The sequence below is a fragment of the Gymnoscopelus microlampas genome, assembly GCF_963454915.1.
Source record: "Gymnoscopelus microlampas genome assembly, chromosome: 23".
NCBI lineage: Eukaryota > Metazoa > Chordata > Actinopteri > Myctophiformes > Myctophidae > Gymnoscopelus > Gymnoscopelus microlampas.
Genome location: NC_139960.1, coordinates 11,865,143 through 11,890,844, shown reverse-complemented (window position 1 = coordinate 11,890,844; position 25,702 = coordinate 11,865,143). Strand labels below are relative to the sequence as shown.

Sequence of the window (25,702 nt, the reverse complement as noted above, 5' to 3'; positions counted from 1 at the left end):
GTAACCCTTAATCTAGAAGCCTTTGGCTCAAGACTTTTTTGATTGAATACTTAGAAGTTTGCAGAAAAGAAGCACATGACATGAACGTACAGTTTAAGCAAGGTCAACTAAATAGAATTAAAAAGACCATGAAAGCCTAATGGCTTGTTTCAAATGGGGTCCTCACGTACTCAAATCATAGTGACTGACATTCATGCATTTTATCGATTTTGTTATTTGCATCTATGATCTATGATGAAGAAAAAGTCAGACTCGATAAAAATACATCTATATAGTCTTGATCAAGGCTACTATCTAGATAGATGCTAATATATGCAGATGTGCTTGTCCTATCAATTCTAAGTATGTTATTTAGATACATGTTTAGACAGGTGTGATGTTTATCCGGAGTTACTTTGTGGGACTTCATTGTTGGTTTTTTTGCACTCTATGTGACAATTAATGCATGCAGTCGTTTCTTCACCAGGGTCCATGTAATTTCCTCAGATTTTGCACTTTGTAATTCACTTGATTAAGAGCTTCTGCTAAATATCTAAATTGTAATCTTGTATAGATTTAGACCCTGGTGGGATGACCACTGGTTGACAAGTATTACTGCCTGAAGCTCACAGTATGTATCCCCATGGCCAAACAGGAATTGCCTCTTGATGGAGTGGTAGAAATGTGGTCTCTGGTGCAGAGGAGATGGATGGGTACACATCTTTTAACTCTATGGTGGAGCGTTTATCTCTCTTTCATTTAACTAACTGTATTTTGTCTTGTTTTCATTTCAGCAGTTTCCCAGAGTACCATCCCATTCTAGACATGTCCAACCCTTTGAAGGGTAAAGTGATTAGACTTTATAAGAATGTAAGTTCACACACACACACACACACACACACACACACACACACACACACACACACACACACACACACTTTTACACACAGTGCCATGTCACATGTCACTGAACATGACATGTGTTTATGCATACGCTGTAAAAATCCTCAGTGTTAATTCAGAGTGTAAAAATGGAACCAAATGGACCTGTAAGGGTCCACAAAGCGGTATGGGTCCACTTGTACACTCTCAGAGTTAAATTAAGACTAACGTCTGTACGGGGAGCCACTATGTGTATCAGAGAAGATAGCAGTCAGGAGGATGACACCAGTCATTGCCATCGACACAAAGAACTCCCTGCCAAAAAGCTTGTACTGTGGGATCCAATTTATAATTACAATTTAGGCATTTAGCAGACGCTCTTAATCCAGGGCGATTTACAGTAAGCAAGGTAAACACGAGGTAATACATCAAATGCATAGAAATAGTAATCTAGGATCATAGGTAAATCAAGAACCTATCATCAGTCTAAACAGTATAATATCAAAAAATCAATAATCTGTACATTGAAACTATACACACTATAGAATGACAGGTCTACAAATGACCTGGCATCTGTCTACATAGCATGAAAAAAATATATTTAAGCCTTTGCATGAGCCTGCATGGTTGTCAAGGCTAGGGCAAGTGCTACGGGCTAGGAGTGAGTCTGCAGTTCCAACTGCAATGGGGAGTTCGTTCCACAGTTTGGGAGCCAGAAGGGAGAAGCGTCTGGGACGTGTGGAGCGCTGTCCCGGATGTTTTAGGGAAAGTTCTGACGGCTTCCCTTTGGGATCCAACACACATGCGTCAATCAGTAGGATCTCCCACACCTACCTACGTGGATAGGATATGCTAAAGCAGTGGTTTTCTACCAGTGGTCCTTGGGGGAGTACCAATTAAGGGGTCCCCAGCGAAATTAGTTAACATAGCGTCACAATCGTTTTAACCACTTAGCTTTGGCTATTCAAAAATAGCAGATATACAAGCTCATAGCGCGGCACCGAGTGCCGCGCTATGAGCTTGTAGATCTGCTATTTTTGAAAAATCTTGAAAATGTGTGCATAGCTTTGAATATAAATATTTTTTAAAGCAAACATTTTTTAGCTCAAATCTTCATTTCTGGAGGTCCCTGGCACAAACTATTTTCAGATGGGGGTCCGCGGCCAAATGTATATCAATTTAGGGGTCCCTGGCATGAAAAAGGTGGCAAACCACTGCGCTAAAGAAAGACGCATGGTGTTGAATGCACAGACGAGCTGGCCAGATGTGTGGATAATTGGAATGACTGGAGTCACTGGAGGTGGAGGGGACGACGCAGAGAGAGAGAGAGAGAGAGAGAGATTTTCCTGGGAGTGAATCCTAAACTGACCCTGCGTCTCTGAACAACTCGTTTTTGCATTCACTTGACAGCTGCTGTATCTCGGACGGGAATACCCCCAAGGGGCAGCGTACTTCAGGGAGAAGCTGAAGGCGGCCTTCATGAAGAACAAAGACGTGACGGACCCCGAGAAGATCGACAAGCTGGTGAAACGAGGCGACTTTGTCATCAAGGAGCTGGCGGCGCTCTATTTCCTGAGGAAGTACCGCGCCATGAAGAAACGCTATTATGATAAAGACGAAAAATGAATAATGGTCGAGATGTACAGAGTGTAGGGACAGTGAGCTAAAGGTCACCACACATCATTTCAGCATTACATATTACAGGACAGCAAAACAGACAGCTGTAGGCCCGTGGCCCAAGAAATTAACTGTTAATTAGGGCTATCCCATCATACTTAATTGATCAGTTTGGTCTCATTTGACCAAGACGTTGTTTGCTGATTATTAACCATTTTTAGCGGCGCTAGCCGCTCTATAGAGCGGATCCTGCTCTATACCTGACTTTGTCCGTGTTCACCGTCAACGTTCTGATTGGTCAGACCCGTCAACGTTCTGATTGGTCAGACCCGTCAACAAAGTGATTGGTCAAGCTTCATGTGACACATGGCTATAAACACATTATAAACATATATCGATGACAAAATGTATCAAAGGCGCCGCTACCTTCACACAGGGTGTGATTTTTTATGTTTATGTTTGTTTGTTGAGATGTAATCTCTTATTTTCTTTTAAGCTCTAGATATTACCTGTCTTTAACTTTAAATGGCCATTATTCACTGAGAAATCAACATTACAATGTTCAGTTCTCAACCTCTCCAACCAGAAAAGCTGGTCTCTGAATGATTCAGCAGTTCTACAGATTTGTCGGTAAAATCAGCTAATTGATTAGTGGACAAATTCCTATGACTATTAGTTGACTTAGAATGTCTTTAGTTGAGGACATCCCTGCTGTTGATTATTATAGTATTTATATGCTGAACTTGCCTGACAACTGGGAAATGTCAGCATGCCAAAGGCAATGGACATAATCTATTACTTAAGAATGTGTCGTGCAATGTTTTTAAAGCCTAAGTGCACCTTAAAAATATATTTTTTTACAAATATATATCACATTGCCGTCCCCCAGAAATGGTGTCAAGTGTAAACTGCCTTAACCACATGAGCCCTAGTGTTCTGGGTATGTCATAATAGGCCAACATTCACCGGAAATAGACAATCTACAAGCCCACAACGTTGTTTATTTAGCAGACGCTCTTAACCATTCAATCCGGGAACACATCTCTTGTCATTTTAGATTTATTTGGCTATTCAAAAGTAGCAGATATACAAGCTCATAGCGCGGCACCGAATGCCACACTATGAGCTTGTAGATCTGCTATTTAAAAAAATGAGTGCAAACATTCCTAACTCAAATCTTTGCTTCTGGGGGGACCCTGGAACAAAACAGTTTGGGATGGGGGTCCACAGCCAAATACATATCTAAATGTAAAAGTGGTGCTCCAACCTTTCCATGTCAAGGACCCCCAAAATGATATGTATTTGGCCACGGACCCCCATCTCAAAATACGTTGTTCCAGGGACCCCCAGAAGCACAGATCGGAGTTAAAAATGTTCCCTTTAAAACATATATATTCAAAGATTTGCACATATTTTCCATGTTTTTTCAAAAAATAGCCAAAGAAATCTTAAAATGACAGATGCGTTCCCGGTCTTAATAGGTTCATCCAGAGCAGATATTTTCAGTGAAGAGATTTGGTGAATAGAGGGAAAGGAGGAGGGGACCAAGTATAGACCCCTGCGGGACCCCAGTCAATGAAGTATATAGGGTTTAAGTGGTTACTGTGGATTTGGGGGCAGGTGTATTGCAGAGTCAAACATTTCCTTGGCCTCTATGTTAATAGTAATGTGATGCTAATATGTGAAGAGGTATGAGAAAAGTTAATTCTGCATTTCAAATAGAAGTAGAAAGCAACCAAAATCATTTCAAAACTTAAACATCTGTCTTTTCCCCAGTATTTAGGTCTGTTTGCCCTGATTTTTTTTATCACATTTGCAATATAATGTATATACTGTACCTGTAAGAAAAGAATAGAAGCAGCACACTCATATACTCCAATGTTAGATTTATTGTATGTCTTGAGCCTCAGCTCATCGGGGTCAAACAAACTGTTCTTTCAGCTTTCCAATGTATATTCCTGTAAATACCTGCATGTCTGTCCTCAAGTGTTCTATTACTGTATTTGTGTCAGTAGAGTCAAAACAACAAATGCATTTCACATTAATGTATATTTCAAACACAGATCCTGTGTTGTAATAAATTATTTAAAATCACAGCGCTGTATGTTTTTTTTTGTTTGTTTTTACAATTCAATAGTTAAGTTAGGTTAAGTGGTTCTTTGGTTAAAATAAGTGTTAAAAAGCTCTATATTCTGATAGTACTCATTGCTACAGAGTGCTTGTTCAGTAACAGGAGTCTCCATGTCTCTCCAGCTCTTTATAAAACAGAAAATGCTTTTTCAGGTCAGGATACCAATCTTATCCAATCAGGATAGAGAACTCAGTCAGGATATAGATTAACCAAGTGAAATTGGAAGTGATGACACAAATAAATGAGCAGACAACATTGGAACTGGAACATTATAAAAATAAAGCTGATAAATGGGTACTCTCTCCTGATTGGCTGACATTGTGTCACCTACCTGAACATTTAAGAGACTCCTGTTACTGAACAAACACCCTGTAGCAATGATTACTATCAGAATATAGTGCTTTAACCTTTTAGCAAAAACCTTTCTGTTTTAACCAAAATACATTACCCGACCTTTAACTACAATTTCATGTTTCAGACTAAAGGAGTAGCCTAGTGCAGATATGGAACAAAAGGCTAGAGTAACTGGGAATCTAGACTAAAAGAATATGACAACAAATAGAAGTAGGTGCATGCTATGAAGTAGGAACATTGCCATTTGCAAAGTCCAGCTCAATGTCACGGAAACCAGGATTGTCATTGCCACCTTTCCTCTGTCCATTCCTCGCCACGTCATCACACCTTTGTCTTGTCGCCTTAAATAGAGAAGAGCAAAATGAGAACGGTTGACATGGTGTTCCACAGTGATGGAAGAAGTACTCATGTTTTACTTAACCCATTAAAACCAGGAACGCATCTGTGTAACCACTTCAAACATTATTTTATACTTTGGCTATTCAAAAATAGCAGATCTACAAGCTCATAGCACGGCACCGAGTGCCGCGCTATGAGCTTCTAGATCTGCTATTTTTGAAAAATCTTGAAAATGTGTGCAAAGGAAAATATATATTTTTAAAGGGAACATTTTTAACTCAAATCTTTGCTTCTGGGGGTCCCTGGAACGAAATATTTTCAGATGGGGCCGGGGTAGGCGGTCAAATACATATAATTTTGGGGGTCCTTGACATGAAAAGGTTTGAGTACCACTGATTATACAGCAACATACATTTTTCAGAAAACTGTTAGGATTTAGAAGACATTTGTAGAATCCCCCAGAAGCAAAGATTTGAGTTACAAATGTTGTACTTACTTACCCTTTCCATAAAGCGTTTTAATAAGTGATAGGAATACATGTCTTCCTTCATCAGTGTGAGTCCAGATTCAAGCTTCAACTTTGTGCCCCCTGAAAAAAATAGGAACTATTTAAAAAAAACATGGCATGACGCAAATATATACCAAACATCATTACTTATGCAGCCGTGAGTGAACAAAAATGTGTAACTTATTTTGTATACAAACAAACAAGCCTGTGAGGCGTGATCGTGTCAAAACAATTCAATGGATTAGGTTGGTGTGTTTCAACTGGTTTCACACACTGGGTTCTGGGACCTCACTATCACATTGATTGTGAAGTATAACACAATATTCCTCTGTTAAAGCAATCCGTGACTTATTTGAATGAATAAAATGTTATTTTAACGGCGGTGGTAGTCGGAGGTGGTATCAGTACTTTTCCATTGAGAGATTTAGACCCTGGTGTCAGATAAGGCATCTAATCTAGATTCTAAGTAATACTGCCTGAAGCTCAGAAGTGCATTATGTCCCCTAGCCAAGCAAGAATTTCCTCTTAGCTGAGTGGTACTGTAGATGTTTGGTCTCCCACGAGGGAGACCCGGGTTCAAATCCTGGGTAGGACACAAAACATCACTGATTGTCAGTGGTGTAAAGTAACTAAGTACATTTACTCAAGTACTGTACTTAAGATCAATTTTGAGGTATTTTTTACTTTACCGGAGTATTTCCAATTTTCAATACTTTTACTTCTACTCCACTACATCTCAGAGGCAAATATTGTTCTTTTACTCCACTACAATTATTTTAAAACTTTAGTTACTTTGCAGATATAAGTTATTACATAAAACGTACATTAACCACTTTAGCCCTATTTTATACCTAGGCTATTTGAAAATAGCCGATCTACAAGCTCACAACGCATTGCATCGCGCCGCGTTGTGAGCTTGTAGATTTTGAATTCCGGACTTTTACTTGTAACAGAGTAAAAAATGTGGGTACTTTTTCCACCACTGACTGTACTGTAAGTGTTGCATGGACTGATACCTGAGAGCAAGCTGACCACCAGTCCTACAATGATGGCTGTGATGGTTCCAATGGGACTGAAGTAGAGGTAGGAGAGAGAGTACCAGCTGTCTGCCAGCAATGGTCTGATGAGAAGAGACAAAAGCATTAGCGCTCAAAGCACAGTAAAACTCTAAAATGAGAAATTCAAATCCATTTTAGTATTTTTTCCACCACTGGGGAGTCAGTCATGCAACAGATCCAGATCACACCACTTACCTTACAGCCACGTTGTGTTGCCAGGTTGTGGTGTTGAACGTCAGCAGTGCGGGGTTCAGGGTAGGGATGGTGGACATGTTATCCGCTGATGTAACGTTGAAGCTACAGCCCTGGGTGCTCAGTGACAAAGGCCTGGTCATCTCTGCTGTAGGGGGATATACCTGGGCTCCGAGGCCCACCCACAGAGACAGAGCCAATCCAGACATCACACCTGTCAAAGCACCCTATAGAGAACACACTGTTATCATACATCTCTTTTAGAAGTTCTTCAGAGAAATAATGATGATGCATAATGCATGCTATTTTATTATTCATTATTATTATTATTTATCAACATGAAATGGGTGCCTGTCTGAGTTTTCATCCTTGTTTTTGTTAGCTATAGCACTGATGAACAAAACATGGTCAAAATGGTACCCTTTGAGAGAAGCAGATGGTTATTGTTCTGTGGAGATGGTGGTAAGCAAGTGGGTTGGACTGCATGTTCCATGTGTGTTTATTTAAAAGTTGACTTGAGTTACAAGCACCACATTAGAAACCAGTCCACCACTCATTTTTAAGTGAATACTTACTGTGGAATTGGCAAAAGGACAGAGGATGCCCAGTGAGAATAGACCAAGTAAAGGCCCTCCAATGATCCCAAAGATACTGATGACTGTCTGCACGGGGAGACACACATCTGCATTTCAGTCTAAAAATCAATGGACTGAGTGTACTGTATGCATGTGGCAGCCTGTTAGATTTACATTATACTTTAATATCTGTAAAAAAAGTAACTTAACATTATATCTAACTAATCATTCTAAGAGGCTGACATGATTTATGCATGAGACCTTGTCTGTATTCTGCAGTTCATGTGAAAATGATTAATGTCAGGTTTGATGATTACATTAACTGCACAAACTGTATTCTTGTATTGTCTACAGTAATCCCAACCTGTATCACACTGCCCATGAGTGAGGCCAGGCCAGCCATGCCGATGCAAACACCCCCATATGCGAAAGCTGACAGAAAATAGGAGAGAATGAGAGTCTTAGTTCCTGTCGGCTCAGCAAGACACACATAACACTGCTTGGTTCAAATGTCTGAACTTACTGAGTCCTTTAGAAGTCCAGGACAGATGTTTTTCTGACATCTGGGTGTGAGGTTTAATCAGGTCCTCTATTGTCACTGCAGCCAAAGCATTGATGCTTGAAGACACTGTGCTGAATATGAGAAGAATGAAATCAATTGTGACACAATTTCAGAATTTAGTTTTTATATACATAATTCCTTACAGTAGCCTGGTATAGGCCATTCAGGAGTTATCATAAATGGTGCATCACTGTTTTAATAGCAACAAAAGTATGCTTCATCTAAGATCACAATTCATGACCTAATCCTCCCATATTCACACAGAGACGATATTGTGCTTACATCATATTACTAGGTGGTATTTCCAACCCTCGCCTCAAGTATGTAAGTAGGGCTGTCACGATTACAAATTTAAGTTGACGAATGACGATTAATTGTCACTAAAATAATTGCGATTAAACGATTTAAAGGTAGGGTAAGTGATTTTCTTTGGTTAAAATAAGTGTTAAATAGCTCTATATTCTGATAGTACTCATTGCTATAGAGTGTTTGTTCAGTAACAGGAGTCTCCTTGTCTCTCCAGCTCTTTATTAAACAGAAAATGCATTTTCGTTTCAGTTTCAGTTTCATTTCCAATTTTATCCAATAAGGATAGAGAACTCAGTCAGGATACAGATTAAACAAGTGAAATTGGAAGTGATGACACTAAGAAATGAGCTGACAAAATGGGAACAGGAACACTATAAAGATTAAGCTGATAAATGGGTACTCTCTTCTGATTGGCTGAAATATTGTCACCTACCAAAAAATGTATTTTCTGTTTATTAAAGAGCTGGAGAGACAGGGAGGCCCCTGTTACTGAACAAACACTCTATAGCAATGATTACTATCACGATATAGTGCTTTAACCTTTTAACAAAATACTTTTTGTCTTAACCAAAAAAATTCACTTACCCTACCTTTAATTGTGTGTTTGGTATCGAACATTGGAACATAATGAAGCCTTTAGGCTTCGTAATCAATAATTGCACAGGGCAGATATGACAAATAACTGAAATATACAAAGAAATGATTGACGTATTTAATAATGTTATACATGTAACAGAAAAAAGCAGAAATAGCAGATCTACAAGCGTACAACGCGTCACAAAGTGACGCGTTGTACGCTTGTAGATCAGCTATTTCTGCTTTTTTTCTCACACAGTGGCAAAATGGCCACTGTGTGATTCAAATAGGTGTGTCAAAAAAGACAGTCAACATCACACAGACTTATAGATAGATGTGTAATCAGTGAAATAAACATGAATTGTGTGTGATTTGTGTGATGGGGCAACAAACAAGCGTTATGTGGTCAAATCAGTGCCACTGCTCTAACCTTAGAGAGCCACTGAATGCTGCTGCTACGAACAGTCCAGGGAGGCCGGGGAAATCTCTCAGGATGTCCATCACCAGATACGGCATCAGCTGTAGAGGATTGGGAGTACATTATCAGTATCAGGCTGGGATGTACAGTAACAGAGATTTTTTACTACACAATAAAGTCCCCAAGGTTAAATTAACTAACCCTTTTATAGTGTACTAACATATCAGTGTTTCAGGTTATCTTGGGAGCCTACTGTAGTTACCAGTGGTGGAAAGTAACCAAGTACATTTACTCAAGTACTGTGCTTAAGTACAATTTTGAGGTATTTGTACTTTAATTGAGTATTTCCAATACTTTTACTTCTACTCCACTACATCTCAGAGGCAAATGTTGTGCTTTTACTCCACTACAATTAATTGAAATCTTTAGTTACTAGTTACTTTGTAGATTGAGAGCCTAGAGTGAACTGGAAAACTGCAAGGTTCCCAGTTCGATCCCGGGCTGGGGCGCTCCCCTAGAGTTAGTGTCGAAGTGTCCTTGAGCAAGACGCTGAACCCCTAATTGCTCCCGATGAGCAGGTTGGTGCCTTGCATGGTTTCCTCCGCCATCGGTGTGTGAATGTGTGTGTGACAATCAATGTAAAGCGCTTCGGATAGAAGCGCAATATAAATGCACCATTTACCATTTAGATTATTATTACAAAACATATGTTAACCACTTAACCCTATAGCCCTATATACATTTCAGCCATTTGAAAATAGCTGATCTACAAGCTCTACAAGCACAATCTACGATCTACAATCTACAATCTACAAGCACAATTGTGAGCTTGTAGATCTGCTATTTTCTAAAGATTTTTATACATTTTGAACTTGTGAAATGGGACATTCTGCACAATGAGCACTTTTACTTTTGGTTCTTTAAGTATATTTTGTACTTTTACTCAAGTACATTTTGATTACCGGACCTTTACTGTAACAGAGTATTTCTACACTACAGTATTGATACTTTTGCTTGAGTAAAAAAATGTAGTACTTTTTCCACCACTGTTAATATATTTCAATAACATTATCCAATGCTTTGCTCACCTGGTCCGGAGCAGAGATCCGTCCAGATGTCCACGGGTCACAGTTCTTATAGACAGAGTAGAGACACAACCCGGCAAACACAGAACACAGCATGATGGCCCACAGCCCTATCAGGTTCATGAACAGAGCCCTGTCAAACCCACAGAGCCAGTCCACATGCACACAGCACACACACACACACACACACACACACGCACACACGCACACACGCACACACACACACACACACACACACACACACACACACACACACACACACACACACACACACGCACATGCAAACACACACACACACACACACACACACACAACACATTTGCACAGAGATGTCGGACCGGTGATATTACATAAGCACATGCTCACACGCACACACACACACACGCACACATGCACACACACGCACAGACAGAATGTGGCACGCATCCAGGTAAACAAATAAACACACAATTTAGATTGACATGCACGCACGCACACACACGAGCACGCACGCACACACACAAACCCAGTGGTGGAAAAAGTACTCACATTTCTTACTTAAGTAAAAGTATCAATTCTGCATTGTAGAAACTAGAAGCTCGGCCCTGCTACGCAGGGCCTCGCGTCTAGCCCGCCGCCACGCCCACGTAGCGCCCGCGGCCACTTGGCAGCGCATATAAGTGGCATAGCGTCATGAGGGCCAGTGGGGCCGTGGCTCGGTCAGTGAAGACCCTGTAGCGCGGATGATATGTGGCATAGAGGGGCAGATTGTAAATCTCCAGAGGAAACATCCGTGGGCTACCATTGGTTCAGCGATGTGTGCGGGCGCCCTGCGGACCCTCCTCCTCCACCAATGTGCAGTATTGAGAGCCCTGACGTCACAGCATTTGGAGCGATGGGCACTGCACTCTGGTTGGTTAGGGTACACCTAGGGCCCAGGTAGAACCCAGTTAAAGGCTGCATGGGCAAACCCAGTTAGGACCCGCCTTGGTCCCACATAAACGTGGCTAGTTGGGGCCCACCTAAGGGCCAGGTAGAAGCGACTTATAGCCCGCATGGGCATCGCAGTTAAGACCCACCTCGGCCCCACATAGAATTGCCTAGGTGGGGCCCACCTAAGGGCCAGGTAGAGTCGGTGGGGACCCCCCACAGGCCAATGTTAAAATGGTAGCACTTGTTCCTCAACATAGTGTGAATGTGCGTGCAAAGTTGACCACAATCGGACGCTGCATTCATGATTTGCGGCATTTTGTGCAAACTTTAGATGTGAATCTTAGCCAATCGGGATGGAATATGAAAGATTAAACAGATCCGTCTTGATCACATGACTATAGAGATCATGTGTACCGATTTGCGTGAAATGTAGATAAAATGGGAAGGAGTAATGTAAAGAAATATGTTGTACATAAGGCGGCCTCCTGGTGGAGCTATAAAAGGTAGATGTGAGAAATGCAGGGGAAAGGTTTTTCCTTGACGTCTAGAGAGTGCACATAAAAAGTTTGACACAGATTGGTGCAGGTATAGGTAAAAACACAAATCGGACTGTTATAGCGCCACCATGAGGCTGATTAGAAAAATCTCAAGTGGGATTTCTTGCTCGGCATAGTGGGAATGTGGGTGCAAAGTTGCACGGAAAGTGCATGCTGTGTTCATAATTTGAGGCATTTTGGTCAAAATGGAGCAGTCCTGGAAACTTTGGAAGCCATTTTTAGTCAATCAGGAGGGAAAATGAAAAATCTGAAAGACCGTGTTTTTTTTAATGACTATAGAGATACTGTGTATCGATTTGCGTGATGTTAGGACAAAATATGTAGCAGTACTGTGAGAAAATGTGTTTTGCAAAAAGCGGCCTCCTGGTGGCACTATAACAGGGCCATGTGAAAGAAATGGGGCAGAGGTTCTGAATTGGCATCCAGGGAGTGTGTGTGCACAGTTGCGCTGCGATCAAGCCAACGATGCGGGAGATTAGCTATCCACAGATCGTCGGACGGACAGGGGGTAAAACATACTCTCGCGCCATCCCTTTCAGCCTGGCGGAGACAATAAATAAGCTAAAGTAAAGGAAAAGACCATTACTGCAACAAAAGTAGTCAACAAACTATACTATAAAACAGTGGCCACATTGTGAAATAATTTAAGAAAGAGGCAAACATGTTGAAAATAGCCGATCTACAAGCTTACAACGCCTCTCAACATGAGGCGTTGTGAGCTTGTAGATCTGCTATTTTCACATTATTGACTTGTGGAACGGAGTCAAACAAAATTGGGGGGGGGGGTCCCCAGTTCAAATATGATTATGGGGGGGGGGGGGTAGCCACTGGCTTAATCGGACCGAAATGATCTGAAATTACTACATGACCATAATGTAATACAGCCTAAACGTGCGTTGCACGGGGCGGTCCTGCCATTACGTTAGTTACTGGAGTCGCTGTGGAGCTACACCAGAAGACACACACAACATACACCATCTACAATGGACTAACGGAGCAGCAATAATAACAGTTACCGCACGAACGTGCATTGTTGACAAAGTGATTGCACAGCCGCTGCAGGCATGACAACCACGTTAGCGTTAGCTACATGCCAACTATCACAGCGCCCTGTCCGGCGTCGCTGCGACTGATTCTGATGGCTACAGCCATAGATATACACAAATCCACAGAGCGCTGCCTTGCGCGCAGCCACTGCTGCGGTGTCAACGTTACGCGGACGCGAGTCACGCGACACCGCAGCAATGGCCGCCTACAGGCAGCTACAGGTAGCGCGTCTGTGGATTCGTCTATATAATCACTACACTACAGCAAGCTCTCTGAGATGCCATTGTCTGGGAACTGCTCTTAGCGTGACACGACCAATGAGAGTGAGCGCTGTCGTTGTTGCTAAGATACGGTGCATGGCACACGGCGTCTCTGCCCCATAGCTTGTAGATCTCTCACACATGATTGGCGTAGGCTGCGTTGCCGTCGACGCTGATTGGCTGCATGTTGCTGTGACGTTGAAATGGGGTGCCAGGTCTGCTTTGTGTGTAAGCGTTTTTGGGCTTATTTGGGTGCACTTTTGGGCTCGTTTCCATAGACCACGGCAGCGCTTATTTCTTTCCCGTGACCGATGTGGCGATAAAAGTGCAAAACGAACCATCCGGAAGTAAATTGCGAGATGAAATATATAGCACTTTTTGATTATTAGAGAAGGAGACACATGTGAAGGTGGAAAATGAAAGGTAGGAGGTTATATAGTTTTGCATGAGCGATTTTTGTAGCAAGTTGTGAGAGAATTGGGCCACTCCTGTGGGCGGGGGGCTCAATAGAACCATTGGGGGTGGAAAGGAGACGCTCTCTGTTTGAGTGGTGAGATACTCTTTTACAAATAAAAGTCCGGAATTCAAAATTTACTTGAGTAAAAGTACAAAAGTATTGGTATCAAAATGTACTTAAAAGTACCAAAAGTAAAAGTATACTGCTCAAAGAAATGTAGGGAACACTTTGATCTCTTAATTATTTTGAGTTTTCATGAACTGTGTACATACTGCTAACAAAAACTGCTCAAGAGAATTAAGGGATCAAAGTGTTCCCTTAATTATTTTGACCAGTGCGTACTATAATGTTTGAAAATAGCAGCTCTACAAGCTCATAACGCGCCGCGATGTGACGTGTTGTGAGCTTGTAGATCGGCTATTTTCAAATAGCCTATAAAATAGGGCTGAAGTGGTTAATGTATGTTTTATAATGTAATAATTTATATCTGCAAACTAAGTAACTAGTAGCTAAAGTTTTCAAATAATTGTAGTGGAGTAAAAGTAAAAGTACTGAAAATTGGAAATAGTCCAGTAAAGTAAAGATACCTCAAAATTGTACTTAAGTACAGTACTTGAGTAAATGTACTTACAGTAGTTACTTTACACCACTGCACACACCACACACACACCTGCATGCACGCACGCACACGCACACACACACACACACACACACACACACACACACACACACACACACACACACACACACACACACACACACACACACACACACACACACACATGATCCTAAAATCCTGCGACTCACGCTCTTGCGTGCGTGATGGACCTGCAGGAGATGTATCTCTGGACCTGGGCCTGGTTGATGCCGTACACACTGACCCAGACAAAGGTCCCTCCACAGACCATTGTCCAGAAGGTGTGCCTCCTCAAAGGGTTCATGTCGAAGCTGGTACGGAAGAGGAGAGAGAAGCCATTATTAACGTGCCAGGTCTTTATTATGGCCCACTGATTCAGAACAAGGTTTCTCTTCCCAGCCCAAAGAGTCTGTGATTTATACCGTATAGAGCAGGGGTCTTCAACAGGGGTCCGGGACCCCTAGGGGGTCCTCGAAGTTACTACAGGGGGTCCGCCAAATCTTTGTGTGATGTGATTTTTCTTTTTTTCCTTAACCACTTGAACCCTAGTAACATCCCTTTTCTGAGGAGAACTTTAGCCAAAAAATAGCAGATCTACAAGCTCACAACGCCGTTGTGAGCTTGTAGATCGGCTATTTTTTGGCAAAGAGGTATAGGTGTAGAGGGAAAAAAGTCTGAAATCTGAAACACAATTTTATACAATATAGAGTAGTAGGGGGTCCCTGCTTCATCTCTCTCTCAGCTAGGGGGTCCTTGGCCTGAAAACGTTGAAGACCCCTGGTATAGAGGGAAGAACCCTTATTTCATTCCCAAACATTCTGAGTAAATAAAAGCAGTGGTGTACAGTAACTAAGTACATGTACTCAAGTACTGTACTTAATTACAATTTTGAGGTATTTTTTTTTTACTTTACTGGAGTATTTCCAATTATCCCATTACATCTCAGAGGCAAATATTGTACTTTTACTCCACTACAATTTTTTGACAACGTTTAGTTACTAGTTACTTTGTAAATTTTGATTATCTCACCACTCAAACAGAGAGCGTCTCCTTTCAAACCCCAATGGTTCTATTGAGCCCCCCGCCCACAGGAGTAGCCCAATTCTCTCACGACTTGCTACAAAAATCGCTCATGAAAAACTATATAACCTCCTACATTTAATTTTCCACCTTCACATGTGTCTCCTTCTCTAATAATCAAAAAGTGCTACATATTTCATCTCGCAATGTACTTCCGGATGGTTCGTTTTCCACCTTTTTATGCCACATCGGTCACGGGAAAGAAATAAGCACTGCCGTGGTCTATGGAAACGAGCCCAAAAGTGCACCCAAATAAGCCCAAAATCGCTTATACAAACAGTCAGACCTGGCAACGCAGCCTACGCCAATCATGCGTGAGAGATCTACAAGCTATGGGGCAGAGACGCCACCGTATCTTAGCAACAACTACAGCGCTCACTCTCATTGGTCGTGTCACGCTAAGAGCAGTTCCCAGACAATGGCATCGCAGAGAGCTTGCTGTAGCCATCACAGTCAGTCGCAGCGACGACGGACAGGGCGCTGTGATAGCTGCCATGTCGCTAACGCTAACGTGGTTGTCATGCCTGCAGTGGCTGTGCAATCACTTTGTCAACAATGCACGTTCGTGTGGTGAATGTCAATATTGCTGCTCAGTTAGTCCATTGTAGATGCTGTATGTTTGTGTGTGTCTTCTGGAGAACTATGTAGCTCCACAGCAACTACAGTAACTAACGTAATGGCAGGACCGCCCCGTGCAACGCATGTTAGGCTGCATTATGGTCATGTAGTAATTTCAGATAATTTCGCTCCAATTAGAGCAGTGCTTATCAACCCTTTCAGGCCGCCCCCCCCCCAAATAAACGTAATTGATCTGGGCACCCCCCCATTTTGTTTGAGTCCATTCCACAAGTAAATATTGTGAAAATAGCAGATCTACAAGCTCGAAACGCCTCACGTTGAGAGGCTTTGTAAGCTTGTAGATCGGCTATTTTCTACATGATTGCCTCTTTCTTAGATTATTTGACAATGTGGCCAATGTTTTTATAGTATAGTTTGTTGACTACTTTTGTTGCAGAAATGGTAATTTCCTTTACTTTCGTTTTTTTATTGTCTCCGCCAGGCCAAAAGGCATGGCGCAAGACCTGTCCGTCCGTCTGTGATAGCTAATCTCTCACATCGTTGACTTGATCGCAGCGAAACTGTGCACACCCACTCCCTGGATGCCAATTCAGAACCTCTGCCCTATTTCTTTCACATGGCCCTGTTACAGTGCCACCAGGAGGCCGCTTTTTGCTAAACACATTTTCTCACAGTACTCCTACATATTTTGCCCAAACATCACGCAAATCGGTACACAGTAACAGTATCTCCACAGTCATTAAAAAAAAAAAACTTTCAGATTTTTCATATTCCATCCTGATTGGCTAAAATGGCTTCCAAAGTCTGCAGGACTGCTCCGTTTGGACCAAAATGCCTCACATTATGAACACAGCATGCACTTTCCGTGCAACTTTGCACCCACATTCCCACTAAGAGGAGATATTGTGTCTTTTGGACAAACAGCAGCGTGGTGCTGATGTTTGTTGTGTGAAGCAGCTTAATGTCAGAGTGTTTGTGTTGGAGCGCCTCAGTGCGGCTGCAGAGTTCATGTGCAACCTCTTCCAGAGAGAGACAGAGACACTAGAAACTCTGCTGGAGAAAAAAAAAACACTGCTGGGCATTGACTTTCATATGGACATTGATCTACACACTGCAGGTATATCTGCTACACACACAACATCAAACTACACACTACAGGTATGATGCGTTTGCATTCCAGCCTGCATGCCAGCGTAGTTCCCATATGGTTTCAAGGTGGGCTAAACCATATGGACCCCATGTCAGCAATGTCAGCGGCATCCACTTCAGTCCCAACTGCGATGCCCATGCAGGCTATAAGTAGCTTCTACCTGGCCCTTAGGTGGGCCCCAACTAGCCATGTTTATGTGGGACCAAGGCGGGTCCTAACTGGGTTTGCCCATGCAGGCTTTAACTGGCTTCTACCTGGGCCCTAGGTGTACCCTAACCAACCAGAGTGCAGTGCCCATCGCTCCAATTGTTGTGACTTCAGGGCTCTCAATACTGCACATTGGTGGAGGAGGAGGGGCCGCAGGGCGACCGCACACATCGCTGAACCAATGGTAGCCCACGGATGTTTCCTCTGGGGATTTACAATCTGCCCCTCTATGCCACATATCATCCGCACTACAGGGTCTTCACTGACCGAGCCACGGCCCCACTGGCCCTCATGACGCTACGCCACTTATATGACCTGCCAAGTGGCCGCGGGCGCTACGTGGCCGTGGCCGCGGGCTAGACGCGAGCCCCCGCATAGCGGGGGCGAGCTTCTAGTTATTACAAAGCATACAGGAACCACTTTAGCCCTATATACATTTCGGCCAATTGAAAATAGCAGATCTACTACCTCACAATGCATCGCGACGCATTGTGAGCTTGTAGATCTGCTATTTTCAAAACATTTTTATATTATGCATTTTTATTTATACATTTGAAAACTTGAAATGGCACATTCTGCATAATGAGTACTTTTACTTTTGGTACTTTAAGTGCATTTTGATGCCAATACCTTTGCACTTTTATTCAAGTACATTTTGAATTCCGGACTTTTACTTGTAAAGGAGTACGTCTACATTGCAGTATTGATACTTTTGAAAGTAAGATATTTGAGTACTTTTTCCACCATTAGCAGCAGTCAAACAGAAAACGCATGTTTCGACCTTCTGGCCTTCATCAGTGTTTCCAAAGCACACCTAGCCTTTGAAGTATATCAAAATGTTGACTTCCTAACAGATAAGACACTTTCTTGTGTCCAACTGTAACTTTCCTATGCTCTTTCCTCATTCCTGACAACCTTGACAAGTAATACATTCTTCATTCTAACCAACTTTACTACCACACTGATCATAATAGCCTAGATGAGATATTGGGGGATCTGGTTTACAGATATTGGGGTTGAGACTGGATCCAATAAACAATAACAATAACAATGGTGGGAAAAGTACATGTTTTACTTAAGTAAAGGTATCAATACTGCAATGTAGAAGTACTCTGAGACTGTTACTAGTTAGTCTGGAATTCAAAATTTACTTGAGCAAAAGTATTGGTATCAAAATGTACTTAAAGTGCCAAAAGTAAAAAATGTGTGATGTGACGTGTTGTGAGCTTGTATATCTGCTATTTTTCAATAGCCAAATACATCTAAAATGACATAGATTCTTTCCCAGTCTAAATAGGTTAATATTCATAAAGTTATCATACTCACTCCCAGAAGTTGAGTCTCCCTCCAAGCTCGCAGTCAGTGATGATGTTCTGGACTCCTCCTTGTAGGATCACAGCTCTGATGATAACACACAGGAAGCCTGCCAGCATGATACCCACCTGCCCCACAACAAACAAGTGGTGGAAAGTAACGCCAAAACTTTTGTAGTTTTACTCAAGTACAACTTAAACCAAGTACACAGTGTGACCGTGCCCTAACAGAGTATTTCTGCATCTACAGTATGGATACTTTTACTTAAGTAAAAACAAACAACAAGTACTTTTTCCACCACTGCCCACAACAATGAGGACACTATTATAATTGCTGTAATTTGGAACCAACTAGTTTCGTTCATACACCAAATCCTCTGTGTTAATGATGTGAATGCTGATGGATAAAGAACTTAGTCCAGTCTATTGTCTCTGTAAGTGGTGGTCATTTTCTGGTCATGGTGACCTAACTGCTGAAGAATAGAAGGGGATCAGTATCTTTAAGTATTGTCATTATGTGTCACAAGTGGACACAATGAATTGGCTATAATGTGTTGTTTGGATCACAAAGGAAACAGAAACACTCTTTTCTTTTATATGAAGTAGATGTGTACCTGAAATACATCCGTCCACACCACAGCCTTCAGACCACCCTGCAGGGGAGAACAGGGTATATTATGTCATGTCATGTCATGTCATGTCATGTTATGTTATGTTATGTTATGTTATGTTGAACTCCAGTGCAAGTATTTATCATACCATGGTACAGTAGAAGGTACAGACAACTCCTGTTGAAATCACTGCACTCCATAGATCCATACCAGTCACTGGACAGACAGACAGACCGACAGACAGACAGACAGACAGACAGACAGACAGACAGACAGCGCAGAGAGTCACCTAACTGGACAAATATACTTTTACTGTTTACTCCACTACAATTATTTGAACATTTTAGTTACTAGTTACTTTGCAGAATACTGTACTTTAAGTACATTTTGATACCAATACTTTTGTACTTTTACTCAAGTAAATTCTGAATTCCAGACTTTTACTAACAGAGTATTTCTACATTGCAGTATTGAGAGAGAGAGAGAGAGAGAGAGAGAGAGAGAGAGAGAGAGAGAGAGAGAGAGAGAGAGAAAACGCAGAGAGTCACCTGACTGGACAATGCTAAGTGGCTTGGAGTGCCACTTAAGACTGCATTTCATGAATCTGAATACAATGACAACAATACCTTGGTTTAAAGCCAGAGCCGGGGTGTAGATGACTATTCCAGTGTAGAGTACCTGTGCGGCAGATTAAACATGATGTCATCATACTTTCAACCACAATGCATTAAAAATGGTTTATGGTTTTGGCCAACCAGAGCTCAAACGTGGTCATTGTATTGTTACTCACAGTCTGAACAATGAAGAATACGGTTCCTAGCAGGCGTGTAACTCTGTTAAAGCGAAGCTCCAGGTACTTATCAGAGAGAGGGGCACAAACAGACAGAAAATTACCTGGATCATCCAGTCATAATGCTATATGGTAGGATTGTAGCTTTTTACCCATTCAATCCGGGAACGCATCTGTGTCATTTTAAGATGTCTTTCGCAATTCAAAAATAGCAGATCCACAAGCTCAAAGCCCGCACCGAGTGCCGCGCTATGAACTTACAGATCTGCTATTTTTTTTAAATCGTGAAAATGTGTGCAAATCTTTGAATATATATATTTTTAAAAGCGAACATTTGTAACTCAAATCTTTGCTTCTATTGGGGTTCTAATGTCTTCTAAATCCTAACAGTTTTTTGAAAGAAATTATGTTTGTATGTCTGTCTGTATAATATCAGTGGTTCTCAAACTTTTTTCATGTCAAGGACCCCCAAAACAAATTTGGGCCGCTGACCCCCATCTCAAAATGTGTTGTTCCAGGGACCCCCCAGAAGCAAAGATTTGAGTTAAAGATGTTCGCTTGAAAAAAATATGTATATTTAAAGATTTGCAAAACATTTCAAGATTTAAAAAAAACAGCAGATCTACAAGCTCAGCACTCGGTGCCGCGCTATGAGCTTGTAGCTATATCAGCTATTTTCAAAATATTGAAAACGTGAAAACTTGTGAAATGGGACATTCCCGCATAATGAGTACTTTCTACTTTTGGTACTTTAAGTACATTTTGATACCAATACTTTTGTACTTTTACTCAAGTAAATTTAGAATTCCTGACTTTGATTTGTAACAGATTATTTCTACAACTGCAGTATTGATACTTTTACTTAAGTAAAAGATGTGAATACTTTTTCCACCACTGTCTGTAACCCAGTCAAACCACGCTAACCCCAGCATTGGTAAAATAGATAAAAAGACCACACTCACCTCATAAGTGCTGGTGATGCCCAGCCTATAGAAAACAGGCAGAAAGACCTCAGATGTGATCAACACAGTTGATCCATAGGACAGGCCAATCAGGCTGAAGGTGGCTCCAAATTGGTACACCTATAAAGACCAGTGATGCAATGAGGTTTCAAGTGGTGTAAAGTAACTAAGTACATGTACTCAAGTACTGTACTTTGAGTTTTTTTTTACTCTACTGTAGTATTTCTAATTTTCAGTACTTTTACTTCTACTCCTCTACATCTCAGAGGCAAATATTGTACTTTTACTCCACTACAATTATTTGAAAACTATAGCTACTAGTTACTTTGCAGATATAAATTATTACATTATAAAACATACATTAACCACTTTACTTTCCACATGGTAACGGCGTGGCTGTGATGTGGATCAGAGGTCATCAACATGTCCGTACACGGACAATCGTGTCCGTGGCAAGACATGTGCACTTTTTTTATTTTGAAAAAAATAAAATCTAAATGGTCAATATATTTTCTACATTATAATATAAAAACATATTAAAATGTGTTTGAATAACTTTGGTGACTCGTAAAGTAACATGCTCATTAATATAATATGTTCAGGAGAATTGTAGTATTGCACATGGTGCCTGTGTACACAATTGCATCAGGTGAAGACAACAAGACAGTTTCTTCAATTCTGTGACAATAGCTAAATGTGCTTTCAGTCCTTTGTTGGGGAAAAACTTGTTTTTCTTTCTTTTACTTTTAAAACAGCGGAGTGTATGTGGTGTGGTCAGACAATAAAATAATTAAAGTCAACGGCATGCAAGGGACCACAGTGAAAACATGGTGCAGGAAAAGAGCAAAAACAGAAGGCATGTCATCTGTTCAGAATGAGCTCATTTGCTACCAGGGAAAAGGAGGGCAGAACTGGTCAAGTAAAGCTGGTTGTCGTTGGTTGAGAGACAGTGTTTCAAAGTGTCCACTAATGACAATAACAACTATAATAACAGTCAACCATCATAATCCATGGAAACCATCCATCCCCAGCCTGGGTCCTCCTCCATATCTTTTTTTGTCTCTCAAGTTTCCTTCTTCCATTGTTACGTGTGCGTGCCTTGGACTTCCTCATCAACAGCAGAATACCTGATCACCTTAATGGAATCCACAACTAGCTACCGTACCTTGCCAAACCAAACCAAACCAATGGTTTAGCTGGTAGAACTTGATTTGATCTCCTTCTGTCCTCAAGTAACACTGTCCTTTGAAAAGCCAGCAATCTCTATAATAGCCATATGATGTATAACAGTGGTCTTCAACGTTTTCAGGCCAAGGACCCACTAGCTGAGAGAAAGATGAAGCAGGGACCCCCTACTCTATATTGTATAAAATTGTGTTGCAGATTCAACTTTTTTTGCTTACTTGGTCTGCTCTTTTTTCCCTCTACACCTATACTGTACCTCTTTGCCAAAAATAGCAGATCTACAAGCTCACAACGCCTCGCGCTGCGAGGCGTTGTGAGCTTGTAGATCTGGTATTTTTTGCAAAAGTTCTCCTCAGAAAAGAGATGCTAGGGTTCAAGTGGTTAAGGTAAAAAAAAATCATATCACACAAAGATTTGGCGGACCCCCCTGTAGTAACTCTGAGGTATAATATATTGGAATAGACCCTATGACACATTAGGAGTCCATTAGTATACACTAGGCCAATGTGTTTTTGGTAAAAATGAAATATTAATGAAAATGTCCATCACAAACTGCCATGGTGATGACCCCTGATGTGGATCTCAGACTTCATGTGGCCTGTGACGTCAATCATCTATGTCAGTGGTTTTCAACCTTTTTCATGCGAAGGACCCCTAAATTATTATACATTTGGCCACGGACCGCCATTTGAAAATATTTTGTGCCAGGGACCGGCAGAAGCAAAGATATCAGTTAATTTTTGCTTTCAAAAAGTATAAATATTCAAAGATATGCACACTTTTTTTCAAGGTTTTTCAAAAAATAGCAGATCTACAAGCTCATAGCGCGGCACTCGGTGCCACGCTATGAGGAGCTTGTAGATCTGCTATTTTTGAATAGCCAAAGCTAAGCGGTTAAAATGATTGTGACGCTATGTTCACTAATTTCGCTGGTACTCCCTCAAGGACCACTGGTTGAAAACCACTGATCTATGTGACGTCACTTGTCTGACATATCTATGAAGTATGGCTGCAGAATTTGGCAAAGGTTTCAGTCCAATCTGAGCACCGTTGACTTGAATAAAACAAATGCATATATCCCACATAACACAACACAATAACAACATGTACAGTCTTACTAAACTAAAAAATATATTAAAAGACAATAAAAGTCAAGTAAAAAAAAATCACAAACATTGTATAAGTGCTGTAGCCTATGCACTGTAAAATCCTGAGTGTTCATTAACCATGAGACTGTACAAATGGACCCATAAGAACACATTTTGCAGCGTGTGTGCAGTGTCTGTGTGTAAATTGACTCTATATGTACAGTATACAGACTGCAGACTTGTCAAAGCTCTTCTGAGCTCGTATTTCTGAGTTTCCTCGGATTTTCATTTGAGACAGTGCACGATAAAATCCTCAGTGTTCATTTGTTACTCTGAGAGTGTACAACTTAAAACAAATAAAGCGTCCATTTTGGTTCAATTTGTACACTCTCACAGACTTAGATTAACAAAGTACATTGTTTGCTGCCCAACTGTACTGGATGCAGTGGTGTAAAGAAACAGAGTACATTTACTCAAGTACTGTACTTATTTTACTTATTTTACTTCTACTCCACTACATCTCAGAGGCAAATATTGTACTTTTACTCCACTACAATTATTTGAAAACTTTAGTAACTAGTTAGGCCTACTTTGTAGATTTAGATTATTATTACAAAACATACATTAACCACTTCAGCCCCATATACATTTCGGCCATTTGAAAATACCGATCTACAAGCTCACAATGCGTCGCATTGTGAGCTTGTAGATCTGCTAATTTCAAAAGATACATTTTATACATTTGAAAACTTGGGACATTCTGCACAATGAGTACTTTTGGTACTTTAAGCACATTTTTATACCAATACTTTTGTACTTTTACTCAAGTTCACTTTGAATTCCAGACTTTCACTTGCAACAGAGTATTTCTACATTGCAGTATTGACACTTTTACCTAAGTAAAAAAATTAGAGTACTTTTGCCAAGCCCCAACTGACCTCGGCTGGGCTGGCCAGCACCGTGATGGCTGACATGAAGCTGGCTGTGAGGGACAGGGACACAGGCAGGGCTGTCAGGCTGCGGCCCCCCATCAGGAAGTCCCCAGAGGTCCCCTGGGACCCCCTCTCCTTCCAGGCATAGTAGACCCCGATGGCAGCGGACCCCAGCAGCATGAGACCAAAGACCACGTAGTCTCCAGCCATGAAGGACCCCACCGTCCCCCCCGCCGAGGAGGTCCCTGACATCCTGATGGATGGGGTCCAAAGTGTTGATTTCTTCGTTTTCTTTTATGTATATTAAGCGACTTTGGATAAAGTACTATGTAAATCTGAGCTATTATTATGTAAATCTTGGTACAAAAAAAAAATGAAGAAGAAAAAAGTATTTTTGTATCTTAAGAATGTAAGGAATGTGAGTGGAGTTAGTCCTGTTCAGATCTCCTGTTCATTCAGCACTGAAACATGAAGTCTCTGACTCTGTGCACTTGTGTATTCTGGAGAGAGAGAGAGAGAGAGAGAGAGAGAGAGAGAGAGAGAGAGAGAGAGAGAGAGAGAGAGAGAGAGAGAGAGAGAGAGAGAGAGAGAGAGAGAGAGAATTGAGGATGGAGCACTTGTGTGTGTACATGGCATACTTGTGGGTGGGACCATGTGTGTGGGTGGGACCTATCATCACTGTCTAGCTTAAAACTTGTATGTCCAACACTGTTACTTTTCAGAAAATTGATAAAAAAAGAACCATGTGTTCAAATGGATTCAATGTAGTTATTATTTAGTCACAAACTCTTGTTTAATACTTTTCATTGGTTCAATAGCCTATTTATAAAACACACAGATTGACAAAAAAATAATAATAAATATAGCTGCAAGCAGCGATAATATGGGGCCAGGAGAGAGAAATGATAATTCCTTTAACAGGTCAGTTCATGAAAGTCCTTGCGGTCTTGTTTCCAATGAGTGCCTGTGAGCAATTAGGGGTTAAGAGTCTTGCTCAGGGACAAATTTCATTTCATCGACACATTTGCTGACCTGGCCTGGAATCGTACCTGGGGCAACCAGAGTCTCTGGCTCCCTAGGCGGGCTCACTAACCACTCAGCTATGGCCACCCCTCAGAGAGAGAGAGAGAGAGAGAGAGAGAGAGAGAGAGAGAGAGAGAGAGAGAGAGAGAGAGAGAGAGAGAGAGAGAGAGAGAGAGAGAGAGAGAGAGAGAGAGAGAGAGAGAGAGAGAGAGAGAGAGAGAGAGAGAGAGAGAGAGAGAGAGAGAGAGAGAGAGAGAGAGAGAGAGAGAGAGAGAGAGAGAGAGAGAATAGATTGAAGAGACATAGAGAGAGACAAATGGAATAGAT

At 41.4% G+C, this 25,702-nt stretch overlaps 2 protein-coding genes across 2 annotated transcripts in view; one reads left to right on the top strand and one right to left on the bottom strand.

Annotated features, from left to right (window-relative positions):
* The window catches only part of lyrm5a (LYR motif containing 5a), a 4,931-nt gene extending 362 nt beyond the window's left edge, over nt 1-4,569 (top strand). The window contains exons 2-3 of the mRNA XM_084049935.1: nt 774-849; nt 2,272-4,569. Coding sequence (XP_083906061.1) covers nt 805-849; nt 2,272-2,487 — 261 coding nt within the window. The 5' untranslated portion in view covers nt 774-804 and the 3' untranslated portion in view covers nt 2,488-4,569. The remainder of the gene's footprint in view (nt 1-773; nt 850-2,271) is intronic.
* Nucleotides 4,570-4,696: 127 nt separating this feature from the next.
* Nucleotides 4,697-24,788, bottom strand: slc5a8 (solute carrier family 5 member 8). Its single transcript, XM_084049934.1, has 17 exons — nt 24,359-24,788; nt 21,148-21,267; nt 20,186-20,251; nt 20,022-20,073; nt 19,544-19,611; nt 19,399-19,437; nt 18,798-18,913; nt 14,626-14,766; nt 10,589-10,718; nt 9,513-9,601; nt 8,159-8,268; nt 8,000-8,067; nt 7,636-7,722; nt 7,064-7,287; nt 6,827-6,930; nt 5,803-5,891; nt 4,697-5,304 (listed from the first exon to the last, which is right to left on the bottom strand). Exons 1-17 carry the CDS (start codon nt 24,602-24,604, stop codon nt 5,185-5,187), a joined length of 1,869 nt encoding a protein of 622 aa, XP_083906060.1. The 5' UTR covers nt 24,605-24,788; the 3' UTR covers nt 4,697-5,184.
* Nucleotides 24,789-25,702: the final 914 nt, after the last annotated feature.

What these genes read in the sequence shown, in the direction of transcription:
- slc5a8 (XM_084049934.1), bottom strand. Translation starts at nt 24,604, where the DNA reads ATGTCAGGGACCTCCTCGGCGGGGGGGACGGTGGGGTCCTTCATGGCT. An exon ending in CTGGACTTCTAAAGGACTCA is followed by an intron (nt 8,068 to 8,158) that starts GTAAGTTCAGAC and finishes ATTTTCTGTCAG; the next exon opens with CTTTCGCATATGGGGGTGTT. An exon ending in GTCCTTTTGCCAATTCCACA is followed by an intron (nt 7,288 to 7,635) that starts GTAAGTATTCAC and finishes TGTTCTCTATAG; the next exon opens with GGTGCTTTGACAGGTGTGAT.